The sequence below is a fragment of the Gracilinanus agilis genome, chromosome 3 (assembly GCF_016433145.1).
Source record: "Gracilinanus agilis isolate LMUSP501 chromosome 3, AgileGrace, whole genome shotgun sequence".
Lineage (NCBI taxonomy): Eukaryota > Metazoa > Chordata > Mammalia > Didelphimorphia > Didelphidae > Gracilinanus > Gracilinanus agilis.
This window is the reverse complement of record NC_058132.1, coordinates 179183213-179201604: the sequence shown is the minus strand read 5'-3', so window position 1 is coordinate 179201604 and position 18392 is coordinate 179183213. Positions and strand designations below refer to the sequence as shown.

General features: G+C 33.7%; 1 protein-coding gene across 1 annotated transcript in view; it reads right to left on the bottom strand.

Annotated features, from left to right (window-relative positions):
- CNTN5 (contactin 5) overlaps positions 1–18392 on the bottom strand; it is a 609722-nt gene that overhangs the window by 62179 nt on the left and 529151 nt on the right. Inside the window, exon 14 of the mRNA XM_044669004.1 lies at positions 15468–15617. Coding sequence (XP_044524939.1) covers positions 15468–15617 — 150 coding nt within the window. The remainder of the gene's footprint in view (positions 1–15467; positions 15618–18392) is intronic.

Here is an 18392-nt window from a genome sequence, read left to right as displayed (position 1 = left end):
CAAACAACAACAATAACATGCATTTATTTCTATTTCTACTTGAAGTGATTTAAAGTTTATTATCAGTGAGCATTTATTAAGCATCCACTGTGTGCAGACATTGTGCTAGGTGTTAGGAAAAAGAGAAAATTAGATGAAACTTCTCTCTGACCTCAAGGAACTTTCAATCCAGTAAAGTTATAAGATATCAGTTAGTGCTATAAAGAAAAGGAAATTAGAAAATCACAAATTGCCATGAAGGAAAAAAGATCATTAACAAGTTAGTGGATTCTTGGAGATTTCCTGAGGAAGACAAGAATTCCACAAATAAAAATAGTTATGAAGCCTCTTCCTCACAACTCTGAAAGGTAGGTAATGCAAATGTTAATACCTATATTCTAAAGAAAATCAGGTTCAGAGAGGTTAGTTAATTTTCTGTGATAAAGAGCTTGTAATTGTTTGACTTGAGATTCAAGCCAAAATCTCCATTATGCTATTGCCTATCAAGTACAAAATATTCTTTTTCTGAACTTAAAATAAATGTTACAGCAATATATTTGTTTATAGTACTTCATTAATGAGATAAAATTCATATTATAATATTCACCTGGACAAGTCTGCTTAATTCTGTTCCTAAAAGTGATTTCATTCCTAAGCCCACCATCTTGCAAATAGTTGACCACAGAGAGAATCTGGTAGGATAGCGTGTAGGACAGTGCTAAGGCAAACTTGAAATGAAAAGGACAACTTATTTCTCAGGCCCCACCACCAGTGAATAAACAGTTTGAATTTCATGTATGAAGAGCATCAAATACATTTGCTCTGTACCCAAAGAGAGTTGGAGAAATATGTGGCAGTTATAAGAAAGGTGTATAGTGCATTATCACTGATATTTCTGATGTATGAAACAGAGAAAAGGATAGAATAAGAACCAATCTATGATTTGAAAAGATGGTGAACTGATCATGTTGTAAGAATAAGAGATTAAAAACTGGATAGCCTGAGTGTTGACTCAGCATCTTTGAAATATTGAAAGATATAGAGAAGACTTCCAATACATAGACTAGATGCTTTCTGGAGAGTTTATTACACGGGCATACATTATGCAGGTAGACTGCAACCTGCCTCAGTGGAGGGACTATTCACATAGATGGCATCACAGAGCCACTGAAATAATAAAGTGTCTATCATATATAAATAGAATGAACAAATATCTGGAATCCTTGTAGTTTTTTGTTAGTTACTTCCATTGATCCATTTAATATCTCGGGCTATGATTTGAAGGATATTTAAAATTTATAAGTAGAAATTAGTTATTGTTCTTTTGGAATGGTAGAATGGTTCTTCGTTATCATTTATTAGGGCTTTAGGACTATTAGAGAGAGAGAGGCATAGAGGAAAATTTTTCTTCCCATTGTATAGTGAAAATATAGCCAATATTAAGCAGCTGATGTAATTTTAAGTTAGGAAAAAAAACCATATTTATTAAATGCCCTCTATGTACCAGACAAAGTGAGAGTTCTTTACAAATATTATCTAATTTGATCTCCATAGCAATCTTTGGAGGTAAGCTATTATTATACTCATTTTATAGATGAGGCGAAATAAGGATAAATAACTTTCCTAGAACAGTTAGTGTCTGAGGTAGACCCAGCATTCTGTCCACTGTGCTACCTACATGTCTAATTTTAAGAGATGTGCTATATAGCTTACAATTTCTGTTAGTAAACATTTTCAAAGTTATATTTATAGAAAGTCTTTTAAGATATCCTAAGGAACATTAACTATTAGAATATTTAATTTTCTACTTAGCATATTTGTACTATATTTTGTCTTATGCCCTCACTAAAGAAAACTTAAGGTATGTGTGTATATAAACACCAAAATACCTATAGGTATATATATATATATACATATATATATATATATATATATGTGTGTGTGTGTGTGTGTGTTTGTGTGTGTGTGTGTATAGACAAATGCATAAATATATATAGGTGTATATATATATATATATTAATTTTATCAGTTAAGAGAATATTTGGAATGACAACTTCTGTATCTTTGAGTTTTAGAAAAGTTGCATAAACACCAGAAGTTAAATGATTGGTTAATAATTGCAAAACTAGCATGTTTTGGAGGCTAGACTTGAGCTCAGATCTTTCTGACATTGAGAATTGCCCTCTAAACCACCTGCCTCCTATGTAATATAGCCCTCTTCTCAACCAACACCAAACCTGGTGAGACTTCATGATTGAAAAATCTATATGTAAGACTTTCAATAGACTTCCAGTGAAAATAAAAATGGAATATTCAATTTAAAATCTATTTTNAGGTATATATATATATATACATATATATATATATATATATGTGTGTGTGTGTGTGTGTATAGACAAATGCATAAATATATATAGGTGTATATATATATATATATATATATTAATTTTATCAGTTAAGAGAATATTTGGAATGACAACTTCTGTATCTTTGAGTTTTAGAAAAGTTGCATAAACACCAGAAGTTAAATGATTGGTTAATAATTGCAAAACTAGCATGTTTTGGAGGCTAGACTTGAGCTCAGATCTTTCTGACATTGAGAATTGCCCTCTAAACCACCTGCCTCCTATGTAATATAGCCCTCTTCTCAACCAACACCAAACCTGGTGAGACTTCATGATTGAAAAATCTATATGTAAGACTTTCAATAGACTTCCAGTGAAAATAAAAATGGAATATTCAATTTAAAATCTATTTTTTGTAGGCAATTGCAATTCATTTAATTAACTCTAAATATTCATGCTCAAAACATAACGTTCAGTAATAAATGTGTCATAGTAAGAGGGCTAATTTTTACAGTGTTCGTATCCATACCAACATCTCCCAAGGCACTTGCTTAAATAAAAGTTTGTGCCTTGATTAGAACCTGTAATAAATTAAAATGTTTTTTAATTTTCTAGAAATTTTACATTTTACCCAAGAAGTTAGGCCTATCATATATTTATCTGTGTTAAAATCTCTAATCAAGGTGTTATGCTTTAAACAAGCAAATAATTACCCTTAAAATAGAAATGTAAATAGAATTATAATTTCTAAATCTGCTAATTGTGCTTCCCTTATTTAGATGTTAAGCAGCATTTAGTCATTAGTAGTAAAACATGAGGCAAAATTTGATTTATTTTTGTCCTACCTATAATGAAAGTTTAGTAAAAAATGATAGTTTTTATGAACATTTTAGAAAGAAAAGGATTAAGTATCTGACTAAATTTCTCTGGTTTCCCTGATTCTTAGAGAATGAGTTGAAAATATGGAGAATATATTAATTTATGTGTTATAGCATGTTATTAATAATGGTAAGTGGACAATAAAAGACCAAACAAAAGACATCAATAATATGTACAAGTATAAATCAAGGTGGTCCAATTCTGTATCATGTATGAGCATATAAATGGTTAATCCAATTGGAATATAGATATGGATATGCATAGATTTGGAAGAGAGACACAAAAAAATCTCTTCTGTGGTGATAAGGGGAGCTCCTTCATGGAGGATATGCTAAAAGTGACATTTAATTTTTCTCAGTGTATTTCCCCTTTTATTTAATCAATTTCATAAATCAATCTTTTGCCTTTGCTCTCACAATCTAGTGTTCTCAGATGTATCAATATTTCCCACTTAGTTGCACTCTTTTTGTACTTCTTTGACCATTCCTATGTTTCACTCCTGCCCTTGCTGGGCACCTCCTCCTCACCTCCTTCTTCTTTCCCTTCTATTTCAGATTTCTTTTTGTGCTCTATCAATTGTCTTTCTTTTTCATATTTGCATCTTCAGTGCTTAGCACACTGAATGTTGGAGGAATAAAATATTACAGGTTAATAAAAGAAAGTAAACTTTTAATTGACTAATGTATATGGAGTAAAAGATTAGATCTGAACATTTTTTATTTAAAACATTGGCCAAATAGACAATCAGAATCAGAGGAAACTCATTTGTTTTAATACCTCTCCATAGTAAATATATCTATATATATGGTAGAAGAGAGAAATGGCGGGAGAGGGAGAACTAGAGGGAGAGGGATAGAGAGGAAGGGAGAGAGATAGTAAAAGCAGCTACTTTGTGCCAAGAATTGTGCTAATTGCTGGGGATATAAAGAAAGAAAATAGACTGTATTCCCCAACAAGTTCACAGATTAAACGGAAACCAGTTTGCTATAGAATTACTAGGGGATTGGGAGAGGTGGCAGTAATTGCACATAATTATGTGAAACTGGCCTTTCTTAAGAGAATCTGAGAATGAAAAGAATGATATAGACCATGTGATTGTCAGCTGAGGACTAATATAGCTTAATAAGGAGATATTTATTATCAAAATATTGATGAATGGATGAAAATATTTTTTTGGCCGCATCAATTCATGAAATTATCTTCCCTGCCTCTATTTTACAATATATGTCAGTAGAGGGAGGAATCACACAAATTATGTGTGGATCCTCAGAATAATGGAGTGGGAGTTCCATTCAAGTGAGAGAAAAGGGAAGGCTGATTGGAGCTTGGGTTGGAGTTGCTCTGCTTTTCACCCATATGGCCATGGGCATTCATGAACTTTTTGCTAAGGGATGGTCAATTCAATTACATTTAATTCAACTAACAGTTTAAGTGTCTCCTTGTTCTCTAAGGACCTTATGATCAATAGGCTATAACATACCAGGTAAGTAAATGTAAGATGATTTGAAGGACATTCAGGAGAGAATAGATATTTATGGTTCACTAATAATGAATTTGATTTTGGTAGTGGAAATTAGAGTGCAATAATTCTAAGAAATTTAATCCATAGTATATCATGTTGTGGTTCCTTTGTTTCAGTGAAGGCCAACTCTTTGTGACCCTATTTATTTATTTTTTTTTTGTGGCAAATATACTGGAGTGATTTGCCATTTCTCTAGCTCATTTTACAGATGAGCAACTGAGGCCAACAGGGATAAGTGACTTACCTAGGGTTACACAGTTACTAAAGGGCTAGCACTGTATCCACTATGCCACTTTGCTATCCTTCAGTATATCTATCCATTCAGTTATTTTCAGTCATGCTGTATTCTTTATGTATATCCAATAATAGTTAATTTAAAAATCATATATAGCTTGTTCTCTGTTGTGTTACTTAGCACGGGCTATCCACCTCTGCTCTGATAAAAATGATGCTTTTTTGACTATAGGGCCCCAATGAAGCCATCCACTGAGGTCATTATTCCCTTGTTATCAGAGAACTCCATTTTAGAGAAGTCTTACTAACAGCATCATGGAGTGAGAACGTACTTAAAATTAAATGTTTAAAAAAATAAACCTGTCAAAGGAGTGAATCTCTTTAGCAAACCGTAAAATATATAGTCACACAATGAAACTTTTTCAAATGAATAACTATTAAAAGAATAAATGTGTCAAAGGAATAAATTTCTTCTCTAGTGCATGAAACTACAGAATGTACAACTGAAAGGGAATATTTTCAAATGAAGGACTGTTAAATGAAGAAAACTATTAAAAAGAATGATTTTCCAGGCTCTGAATCTACTCTAGCAATTTTACACTTCAGCATTGACTTTATATCACAGCATATCATTTTAAATGATATTGATATGCTCATAAACAATAAATTCACTCTTACATATGATCTACCTGGATGAATGACTATTAATTACTTGCAGAGATGCATGTGGCTATTTGAGTACCCAAAACACTGGGAAATGTTTTTACATTCTACTAGAGTAGGAGTTCTTAACTCTTTTCATGTCACAGATCCCTTTGGCAGTTTGGGGAAGCTTCTGGACCTCTTCTCAGAATATTTTAACTGCATAAAATAAATTACTTAACATTAGAAAAGAAAATGTGTTGAAATACACATATTATAATATTTAAAAAATAAATTCATGGGTCTCAAGTTAAGAATCCCCAGGATGTCAATGACACTTAACACTGAAGCAAGTATTATAGATATTATTCTCTCCAAGAAAAAAAAAAACAAAAAACAAGGCTCTAATGGAATGAATAATTCTGATTATTCAGAGACTAGGTTTCAAAGTCCTTGTGCAGGGATAAGGTTGGCAAATGGGGGAGATAGTTCCTTGTCTGTGCCTAAACATAGCAAACAGAAGAATTGTCACAACCAGAATGAATCTGGAATTGGGGTAGAGCCATGTCTGAGGAAGGGCAATGAGTTCAACCTCTTTCTAAGTGAAAGACCCCCTTCTCTCTGATTACTTTTAAATTGTACTTTTCCTTTAGAGTTATTCTGAATACAATGTAGCAGGGTCATTCACAGTAATATTCTTCCACTTCCCTTCTAATTGCTAACGCCTTTGATTTCAGAGATGTTAGTTATTTAATAACCTTCATCTTTATTAATGAAAAATTGAACTCAATATGAGGGAATGGGACTTGGGTTTCCTCTCCAGTTCCTTCTAACTAACATTCTATGGGTTAGATGGCTCTTGTTGGCAGCAAAAACTTAATGAAATCAATTTAATGGCTAATAGCTTTTTTTTCCCCCAATCAAGTTCATAGAAACACACTTTCAGGCAAAGTAACTACTCTTTTCAATTGGACATATTTTTCAGCGTAATGCAAGGAAGACCTGATTCAGAATTAAGCAGCTAGATTTTTGTTCTCACATACTCTGTGAGCTGCTACTGATAAATGTCATGAGCTTATTAACTCACAGAATCAAGTTTGCATGCATGATTAGCAGGTTAAACTTTGATTCTTCTCAATTTCTTTTCTAGTCATGCTCCCTCCATGAATAGTAATGTAAGGGATACCCTGCCCCCAGGCTGCAAATGCCTGGCTGCTCTGCTGCAACTTCTGGCATGGTGAAATGTAGAGTATTGGAGGGCTTCAAATTGTGAGCCGAGAACATCTGTGAAAAAGCCAGAAGTGACCAAATTGTAGCAAATGGCCACAGTTTAAGCGTGCCAGAATGTCACAGAGTTCCTTATTGGAATAATAGCTGTAGCGAAAGCCTATCCGCTAACCAAATATTAAATAACTAAATTAGGATTCAATTAAACAAAAGGAGGCAGGAGGAACCCATCTATCAAACTGTCTCTCTTCAGAAATCATTCCAATTCTGCTTCAGTAGATGTTTACCATGGTTCATTAAATAATATAGCTTTATTTAGAGGCCTGGGAAAGGCAAAGTAATTTAGGAGATTTGTAGTAAACCAGTGACCAATTTGGAGAAGTGACAAAGATTGGAAAATGGAACTGAAAGCGTGCTTACATAATTTGAGGGTGGGAGTTGGGGGAAAGGACTATAAAACCGAATTTTAAAAAATGTTTGCCTATGTGAAGATAAAATAGTTTGAAAGGTCATGTTGTTGCTATATGTAGAATAAATCTTGACAATGAGTCGTAAACAGACTACTAGAAATTACTAATAGGAAGTGTTTATTGTGGTAGAAAGAGAAATTATTAGCAATCTAAAAAATTTGGAGTCTTATAGGGACATATGTTTTACATGATAGCACAATACATATGTGCTATTATATGATGTAACCTATATCAAATTGCTGGCTGTTTCTGGGAATGGGGAAGGGAAGGAAAGAGAGAGAGATTTTGGAACTCAGAATTTTAGAAAATGAATTTAAAAATTGTTCTTTGTGTCATTGGGAAAAATAAAATATTATAGAACTAAAGAAAAAGAAAAAAGAAACTTGCGGTCTAATCTTAATATTTCTTGTAGTTTCTTGGTCAAATTACATAATTAGACCGTTAGTCTATCTTTTTTAAAGATTACACTAACTGATTTTCTAGGGTGCCATCCAACTTTAAATTTCTATGTTCTCATGTAAATTAGAAGTATTACTTCCTTTGGCAGACAATTGTTTGTTTATTTTACAGAAGACATTGGATAATTTAGGAAATACAGCGTTCTCTGATTTACATGCCATGCCATAAATACCAACAATCATATAAATGATAACTGGTTAGTCTGATTATATTTCCTCATTTTATAATTCATTTGCTCACTGGACAAAAACAAAGGTCAAAAGTCAAGAGGCTAATGAACTTTTCTGTGGGCACAAGTCAAGTTACTTTGCATATGTTTCTTTGCTCTTGTTCAAATTCAGAATTTCTTAAATGATGCCTTTTTTTGGTGATGGTTAAGAGAACAAGGTAGAGAGAAGGAAGAAGAAATGGAGTGGAGATAGCATTTAATTAACAAAGGGACTAAAATGAAAATAAAGAAATTACAAGAAAGCCCAAGCTAGATTTAGGACAGTCATAAAACCTATACCAGCCTCCTAACCCTTCTCTCTTTGCTGGTTCCTTTCAAATTCAGATCTGGTACTTATTCTTTGTTCTTAAAGGTGCTGAAGAAAATTAGAACTCTCATTCAAAGCTGGTCATGCCTTGGAGTTAAAGCAGATTTGGTTGTAACTAATATCTGCAATAATTATTCCATCTCTGCTTACAAATCTTCAATAGAAATTGCAAGATATGTGCCAGGGCAATTTTATTATTAATAAATTTTCAATAAAATTTCAAATCTAATCCCAATTAAGCCTCAAAAATCAGTAAAATATTTTTATAGTACCTATTATATGTTAGACCCTAAGTTCAACCCTGGGATTCACAATAACCCCATAAGAAAGGCACTACAAATTTTATTCTCCTTTTGTAGATAAGGAAATTGAGGTTCAGATATTTTAAGTGACTTGCCTATGATAACATAGGAGCTAAGTGCCAGAAGTGAGAATTATATCTCAAGTGTTTCTTGCTATAAATCCAGAACAGCATTCATGATCCCAAACTTAATTTTACTAAAGTACTTCAGGGTTTCTATAGACTACTCAAATCTTTCTAGTAAATGAGTATTTGCCTCTGAGGTTTATTATTTATTATTTTGCCTTCTGTAAATATAACAACATCCATTTTCTTTTATTTATTATAATAAATTATTTACTTGTGTCGCTGAAGAAAGTGAACATATTTATTTAATTGCCAATTTATTTTACCCTTTTCCAGTTACTCCAATGGAACATATTAAATTTTCATATTAATAATTTCAGAAAAATTCAAGGAGGAGGGGCAGCTAAGTAGCTCTGTGGATAGAGTCAAGTCTGGAAATGGGAGATCTTAGGTTTAACTCTGGCCTCAGGTACTTCCTCTCTGTGTGACCTGGGGCAAGATATTTACTCCCAATTACTTAAACTTTATAGTTTTCAGCTTTGGAATTGATAGTATCAATAGGAAAACAGAAGCAAAGGGTTAAAAAAAAAGAAACTTAAGGAAGAGTCCTTATGATTACATGGTAAAGCTTCTTATGTCTCTGCAAAACAATGCCTAAACCATCATAGCTAAGTGATATTTTCTACTTGATTCTGACATGAAATAAATGCTGTGTGGAGGATAGCCCCCCCCATTATAGCTTAAGCTATTTTGATAAGTGTCTGTTTTAGAATTATAAGAGGAAATTTGGTTAACATGTATTTTACTTATGACTGACAAGTCTTTGTAAATATAAATCAATTCCCCCCAAATTCTTCTGCATTATTTCATCTCTCAAATTATTCATCTTCTATTTTTGGTTAGGTCTATTTGTAAAGACTGAAATGAAATGGCAGCATTTTGACTTAAATAACACAAATGTGGTTATGGGGATACATTGGTGGTCAGATCCTGTCAGAAATCTTCAAGACTTTGATATGTCAGTAGATCCATGACTCACTCAATATCCCTTATCTGGTGATACACCTACCATATGTCTCCCCTTTAGGTGACCCTCAACTTTCATTCTTCAAAGACTGTGGCATTCTTTGAGTCCTAGTTTTATAGCAAAATTCCAGGAATGTTCTTATTTGTAAATAAAGGAATAGAGTTTGGGGGTTTTGCCGAAGGTCAGAGAGTTGGTTAATGATACAGTGAGGACCAGAATTTGATTTAATATCCTTGATCTAAGGCACACACCATTGCATACAATACTAACTTTTCATAAATAAGATTCAAATGATAAAACAAAGCATCTTTGACTTTTTCCTCCTGTAGTCTCCTTAATTAAATCTCAGAATAAAGTTGGTTGATTAGAACAATTCATCTTTTAGAATTCTGGATACTTATTTATGAGAGAATTCTATATGAGGTACAGCTTCTCATTTGATAAGAATTCCAAAGCTATCAATGTTCTTTTTAAATCATGCTTCCTGATGAAATGGAGGCTAAATAGAACCTGGGGTTCAAGAGCATTAGCAGTTGCAGTCCAAAATGTGCTGTCCAAAACTGGGAAATACAATGCTGGAAGTAAAAGCTGCTCTTAACTCTCTTTCAAATGACAGCCATTCAAGCATTTTTTCATTTGATTTCCTTGCTTTCTTAAGTAAGATTATAAGGGCTTGAAATATGCAAGGCTAGAGCTCATCGTAAAAAAAATACAGGCATTATTTGCTTTGAGGTAAACCTGCAGAAAAGAAGGAAAAAATCTTCTAAAATGCAGTTATTTCTTGCATATTAATAACCATCAAATGGCCTGACTATAATTTTGTCTGTAGAAGGAAAAATGTTTTCACTAAACCTTTAAAAAGTGTTCTTTAATAAAACTGTGGAGATTATACTATAAAAAAAAAGTCAAAAAGGATTACTCAACTAAAATGGATTGTTTGTTTTAGAAATGAATATTTATATAGAGAACTCTCGAATTAAGCAGTAATCTTTGGCTTTGTTGAAACACAATTAACAATATGCAAAATCAGGGGGTCCTTTTAAAAAGAGGATATGAACATCACATTATGATTACCAGTCACTTCGATATCTGCATAGCAGGTAAATAAAATGAGAAATGACTAACCTATTATGTACTTAATTAATGAACACCTGTACACAATGAAAGCATGGCTGATTTTATGAAAGCATGAAAACCCAACCAGGCAATTAATGTTCAATTTAAAATTTGCATGCTGGAAAAGTAAAAAAGAAAAGCCCTAGGAGAAAAACAATCTTTAATGGGTAAATGACAAAGACAGAAGTGTTTTTGTTTCGGTGTATCCAGACTATTTTAATTTTCACTTATCTTGATTACCCAAGTCCTGTTTTGTAATACAACGAATGTCTTATAGCAATGTATAGTAGCAACAACTAAATAAATAAATAAAAGCCAAACAGTAGACATAGAATTGGGGAAAGTCCTCAGAGACTATCATGTACAGTCTTATCTTTGATGTATAGATATTTTTCTTAATTCTTCTAAAATTGATCCCCTAGCCTCTGCTTGAATATCCAGTGATGAGGAACTTAAAACTTCACAAAATATTTCATTCATTGTATTTTTGAGAGCCCTAACTGTGAGAAGGTTGAAATTGGCCCCTTATAATATCTATGTTGTCCTTTTCTCTTGTGTTCCTCCCCCTTCCTCTCCCATCTCCCATTGCTCTTTCAAGCCTCAGTTTTGGATGCTTCCACTATTTGCTCCTATTATTGTACTACTGAACAAAGCCAGGAAAAAACCCTCAAAATCATGACAATTGGGTCCACTATAAATTTCTTGCATAATCTTAATGGAGGCCTCACAATGGTAAGGCAATCTTTTTTTTGCTTTCCTAATTACTTCATTATCCCACTCACCATGGTGGCTTATCTCATTCTTTTCATCTCTTTTCAGATTCACATTATTCCTCTTACCCTCTCAGCTGAGAAGTTTGCTTCATATTTCACTGAAAAAATTCAGGCCATTCACCAAGAGCTTTTTCTTCTCTCTTACTCATATCACATCACTCAGATATTTTCTGCCACTATTTTCACCTTCATTCCTATCTCACATTCAAAGGTGACTCTTGTCTTTGAGTGTCCATGTCAAATCCCTTTTTATGCAAAAGTATCTTGTCCCATCCCATCTTTTGCAACAGATTGCCCCATCTATAATTCCCACTCTTAACTCTTATCTCCAATATCTCTTTGTCTATCAACTGTTTCTTTATTGCCCACAAACATGCCCATCCTCAAAAAACTCTAAGTTAAAAATTCATCCATCTACTATTTGGGCTAAATTCCTCGAGAAAGCCAACCAAAACTGATGTTTCCATTTACTTTCTTTTTCTTCTCTTCTTAATTTTCTGTAGTCAATCGTTCAACCTCATCATTAAGTCAAAATTTCCCTTTCTAAAGCATTGATCTTTTAATTGCCAAATCAAATGGTCTTTTTTCAGTCCTGATTCTTCTGGAGACTTTGGCACTGTTGATCATCCTCTTCTTGATACTATCTAGTGGGTTCCATGGCACTGCTCTATCCTGTTTCTCCTCCTATTTGTCTGGCTGTTCCTTTTCAGTTCTTTACCATATACTCATCCAAGTCATGCCTGCTTAAGATGAGTGTCCCGCTCTTCCATGATGTCTCTCTTGGTGATTTCACAGCTCCCATTGATTCAATAATCTACTAATGTTCATTCTCAGATTTACTTATTCAGTTCTAACCATTATTCTGACCTATAATCACACATATCCAACTGCCTATTTTGGATGTCTTGACATCTGAAACTCAACATGTCCAATATTAATTTTTTTTCTCAAAACTCTCCCTCTTTCTAAACTTCCTTATTAGTGATGTGTGATCTCATAAATTCCCTTCAAAACTGGTTACTATCCATGTCTTCATCCAAGATTTTGATTAAAAGGTGGAATGATGGGGGGAAATAGTCCTTGGAGATATACTACTATTCAAAATTCTATTAAACATTCTTTGGATTAGATTATTCAGTCAGTTATGAATCCACTTTAACTTTACCTTCCTTTAGGTTGCATTTCTTAATTTTGTATATATCGAGTCTTTTTTATTTTTACAATTTATCATCGATCATTGATTCTTCCATTTTAAATTTATTGATCATCTACTTTGCGTAAAATAAAGTATTAGATCTTTTGGGAGATAAACATTTGCATTGGACTCAGTCCCCACTGTCATGGGTCTAATTACATATTAGGAGGAGAAGACACAAACACAATACAAACACATTATAAAAATCACATGAAAACTACATTAGAAAGTTGTAAAACCAAGTGCCATGTGAAGTCTCAGGGAAAAGGTCTAGTAACTGAAATAAAAATAAATGAACTTAATCTCATATGATGTGTTCTTTATAAACAGATGCTAGTTCCTGGAGATTACTATGAATATGGATCACTTTCAGAATTTAGCAAGGCAAAAAATAGATCATTGCATTCTTCTTGTCCTTGAGGAATTTCAAGATAATCATCTAACTGTGAGAAATAGTCAATGTTTTCCTTCCCTTTTCTCTAGCTTCTTTCTTTTACACTTTCTGATCTGCCAAGTTTATGTACTCAAATGGCTTCAAATATCATATCTATATTGAAGATTCTCAAGTAAAAAGAATGATAATTTACTTTATCTTTTTAAAAATTCTTATCTTCCATCTTAGAATTAATACTAAGACAGAAGCGGGGTAAGGTCTAGGGAATGGTGATTAAGTTAATTGCCCAGGATCACATAGCTAGCAAGTTTCTCAGGACAGATTTGAATTCAGGACACCCCATCTCCAGACCTTGTTCTCTATTCACTAAAACAACTGACTTCTCCAAATACCTCACTTTTTAATAGAGGTTTAGGGTTTGCAAGAAATCTCATCAACTTTGTAAAGTAGGTAATAAAAACGTGATTTTTCAGAGGAGGAAACTGAAATAAGGAGATGTTAAGTGGTTTGCCCAAAGTAATACAGCTAGTAAATACTGGAGCCATGTCTTATGATCTCATGTATCCAAGTAGAATCCACTTTCAACTATTACATGCAAAATGACATCCACGTCCTTGATATCTCTTCTAATATAATACCCAGCATCTCTCTCTATGTTGCTGCATGTTTATTCAAAGATTTGCTAACTTGGCAAGACCTACCTGAGCTTGTGTTCTTCTAGTGTACCCAGCTTTTGAAAATCTATTGTCATTCTAACGTCTTGGTATCATCAAGAGTACCATTTTAGTAAGAGTATACAATTTTATTTTTATACTTATTTTTGTAGGTGTCCTCTTCTCTTTCTAGACCAGTGATTCCCAAAGTGGGCACTACTGCCCCCTGGTGGGTGCTGCAGCAATCCAGGGAGGCGGTGATGGTCATACTTTTTTTGCATTACATTCTATTTTGAGTTCAATAAATAATTTCATAATTTCCAGGGGGTGCTAAGTAATATTTTTTCTGGAAAGGGGGCGGTAAGCCAAAAAAGTTTGGGAACCACTGTTCTAGACTATAATCACTATGATGGCACAATTAGGACTTTATCTAAACTTTGTTCCTCACCTGACACTTAGCAACAGTGGTTAGCACTAAATAAACACTTAATAAATGGTGAATTAAGTTATAATTCTATTTCACATTAATTCTGATTGTTTCCCTTCGTTTTTGTGCTTTTCACAACATTTTCCCAATCAAGACACTTAGCAAACACTTTTTGCATTTCCAATCTGGACTATTGTAATAATCATATAATTTATCTCCTTACATTCAGTTTCTTCTCCAGTTCAGTGACCAATTTCTTAAATATTCAAATAGAGCTGTGATCTCAGTTTGGGGGCTTTCCATCAGTGCTATAAGATCAACGGTGTCACACTCAGATAGAAATGGTGGTCCTTCATTCATGCATAAGGATTCCTGTGGATCATCTATTGACTTAAGTTTTAAAATGTTAGATATCTATGTCCAATGGATTTTTATTATGTGGTTAAATATTTTGTAAATTGTTTTTTAATATGATCTCAGGGCACTTTTGATTTGTTGTGGGCCTCATGTGACCCATGGGGTTTGATAACTGTAATTCATATAGGTCATAGCCTTCTACAGAGCAGCTAAAAGAAAAAGGTCTCAAAGTGTGGCTACCTCGCCTTTAATGGCTCCATATTGGTGTTAGAACAAAATATGATTGCTGGAGCCTTCTATTTAAGAATCCCAACAATCTGGTTGCAACTTGTCTTTCCTTGCTTCACATCATTTCCTTTTATATTCAAGCTAACCTGTATGACTATCTTTCTCCAAATTTCATTCCATTTCTGAACTCTATACACTCATATTACTTTTAACCCATATGTGGTAGACTTCCCTTCTGACTCTGAAATAATATTTTCCTTTGCCATTCATTTCAAATGTTAGTTCCTCAAGGGGTCAAACCTCTCCCAAACCCCATAGTGATTAATGCTCTTCTCTTTTTCAAAATATTTCCTATTTATTTTTCTGTGTACATATCTCTCTGCATTATAGTAGAATGTCAGCTTCTTGAGGCAGACATCATTTACTTTTTCTCTTTTTATATCATAATAGGCATTCAAGGAATGCTTATTAAAAAAAGATCCTAAAATAAAAAGAGTATTAAAAAATCTTTTCCAAACTAATTTAATAAAGTCTTATTTTTATGTATGTTTAATAAACAGAGTCCTTTACTTTTCTGATGTTTCTTAATTGTCCAGAGTTTCCTCAGATGAGGAATCCCAGCTTTCAAGATTCTCACCTGCTTCATTAGTTCGGATCATTCGAGATGGTGTACTTGGATCTCCTGTCCCAATAGGATTAGTTGCCACCACTCTGAATTCATATTCTACCCATGGGTTGAGGTCCACAGCCATGGCAGATTCCATGTCCCCTGTGATGACTTCTGGTACTGAAAAGGAAGCAAATTTCAAGCCACTTGGAATTCTGGAGCAATTTATGTGCTTTCATGAATGACAATCATGGATCATAGGTACTAACAAGACCTACAGGTCAATACAGAATGTCTTACGACACATGACCATGACTTCAACTCTAGCCTCATTAGCGAAATGAAAATATAACCTTCAGAAAATAAGTACTTGCATATATTACCCAAGAGTTGAAAACAATCACTACTTACATTCATTCATATGCATGAATGTTATTCTTAGGAGAAATGATTTTGTAATTTTTCAAAATAGTAAAATATGACTTTAATATTTCAAAAGATATGGGCCTTCTTTGGGGGAGAGAAGGTATTTCCTCCATTGATGTAAATTGTTACCCTTAATACTTTAGTTGTTATTTAGTTGTTTTAGTTGCCTAAATCTTTGTGATCCCATTTGGAGTTTTCTTTACAAAGATACAGGAGAAATTTGCCATTTCCTTTTTCAGGTCATTTTCCACATGAGGAAACTGAGGCCAACAGGTTTAAGTGACTTGCCTAGAATCATACAAATAGAGTCTGAGTCCAAATTTGAGCTCAGATCTTCCTAACTCCAGTCCCTAATCTCTATCTACTCTGCTACCTAGCAGCCCTAATATCATAAAGCTAGTCCTAAAACTTGGGGTTCATCAGATTTTACTAGACCACAAGTTGGGGGTTTCTAGATTCCATGTTGACAATACCTAAAGTGGATTTTTGTAAAGTCTGACTTAATTAATGAAGAGTTGTTTTTTTTTTTCCTTGCTATAGCTGCAGCTAGGCACTTCTCCAGAAAACCTTTGAGGTAGATGAGAGGAGGTCACTCTTCCTCTTTTTTCCTTTCTGGCAGGATGTATATAACTGTGTCTTGAAAGCCGTAATTTGACTTTAGCTCAGTGTTAAGTGTCACTGTCATTGTAAAATTAATTTCTGAATCTTGGTGAAGCATTCATTTATTAGCCATGACATTTAAGTTCATATTAAAAAGAAGTATAGATTTGTACTCTCAGTTTTATATTCTCTTTGGCCTCTTGTTTCCAGTTTGTGGTGACCTTTAAAACCCTCCCAACTAGTTTAGATTTCCTAAGCTCAACATCCAGAATAAGGTCTTGAAATAATTGTAAAAGCTTGAGGAGGATATTAAAACTTTTGATGAAATGGCACGCAATGTGGAACAGATTAAGGGACAAACATCTTTTTTTATTAGGATTTTGATTTGAAACACAAATCCTGTGCAGATTAAAGATAATGTAGCTTTTATTCCCAAACAAATCTTTTTAAAGCCTTTAGAGCCATGTATTATTTTTCTCCTTACAAAGATATACTTTCTGTAACTATGGGGACAATTCTGTTTAAAACATGCAGGCTGTGTTCCCAGGAAGAAACAGGAGGAGATTAAAAAGAAATATAAAACCTTACATTCTGGAGTAGCTATATCTCTCTGACACAGCTTCTTATGAAAAAGATAACTAGAGAAATTGGTAATTACCAACTAATTAGAAGCTAAGTCTACCTGTTGCCAAAACAGATAATCAAATGGTCAATTCAGTTAAAGGCGAGGCAACTTGGTGAAAAATTCAAACCAGAAATGATCCAAAATGGTTTGCGACTGAAAATCACTTCAGCCAAAACAGTTGAACTGGTAGACTCTGTCAAAGAAATCAACTCCCTCTACTTGCTGGGTAACATGAATGAAAATGTCTTTTTCTAAGGGAAAAATAATTTGACTTAGTTGAGAGTGGCCTTCAGGCTAAAATGTCTATTTGCTATGGTTACTTTTAGACTTCATTCAGCGGGGAAAAAATGATTCTATTCTCAGTAACTGTATTAGGGGACTGCTTTTACTTATACCTTAGGTTTGTCCCTTAACTATGGGATGTGCTCAGTCAAGCTTCTAAGTACATCTCCCTACTTGAATTGGTGAAGAGAAGAATTCTACTACTCATATTTTTGCATTCAAATAGTCCCTGCTGCAAGTCACAAAAGGAATCGCAAATGCTTTTTAAAATTCTAGTTTAGAAGGCTCCTTTCAATTTACTGGGGACTTTATAGTCAGACTTAGAATTTATATATTTTTATAAAACTCATTGGAATCTGGCACCAAGTTCTGGAAGCTCCTACACCAAGGGCTTTGAGTATGTTCCTTTCAAAGACTGTGTCTGATGTGCAAGGATCAGACTGTCTAAAAGCAGAGAGATATTTATCGACAGGCTTACCACTTAGGTGATAGATTCTTTGCCTATGATGATCTATGAAATAAAACCATGGAGTCCAACTGGAGAGGGAGTGCGAATCTGCTTACTTCTACAGGTTTATTAAACAGCAGAGGGATCGTGTAAGAGAAAAATAATTTCTCCCCCATAACTGGACATATTATCTGTTATATGAGAGTATTTCATTATTTCTTCATATTCATTTCAGGAAGGGCTGGTGGTCACTATCTAGGGACAAAATCAGTGACAATTTATCATGTTCGAAGAGAGATCGAGATGTTCCCTGGTGATCAATTTCTTTATTTGTAATGAAAGAATGGCTCCATTGACAATTGATCAATCCCTGAAGTATTTATGGAAAAGAGATAACACATAGTTTTATTTATACCCTAAATTCAAGGAAGCATTTGGTTGGAAGTGCAACAACAGGCAGGGGCTGGGACAGGAAATGCCTCACTACATGGTCAATTCCAAGATCCAATCATAGAAGTTTTAATATATACAGGCATCCCTTCCACATGAATTAGTGTTGTGGCACATAAATTCA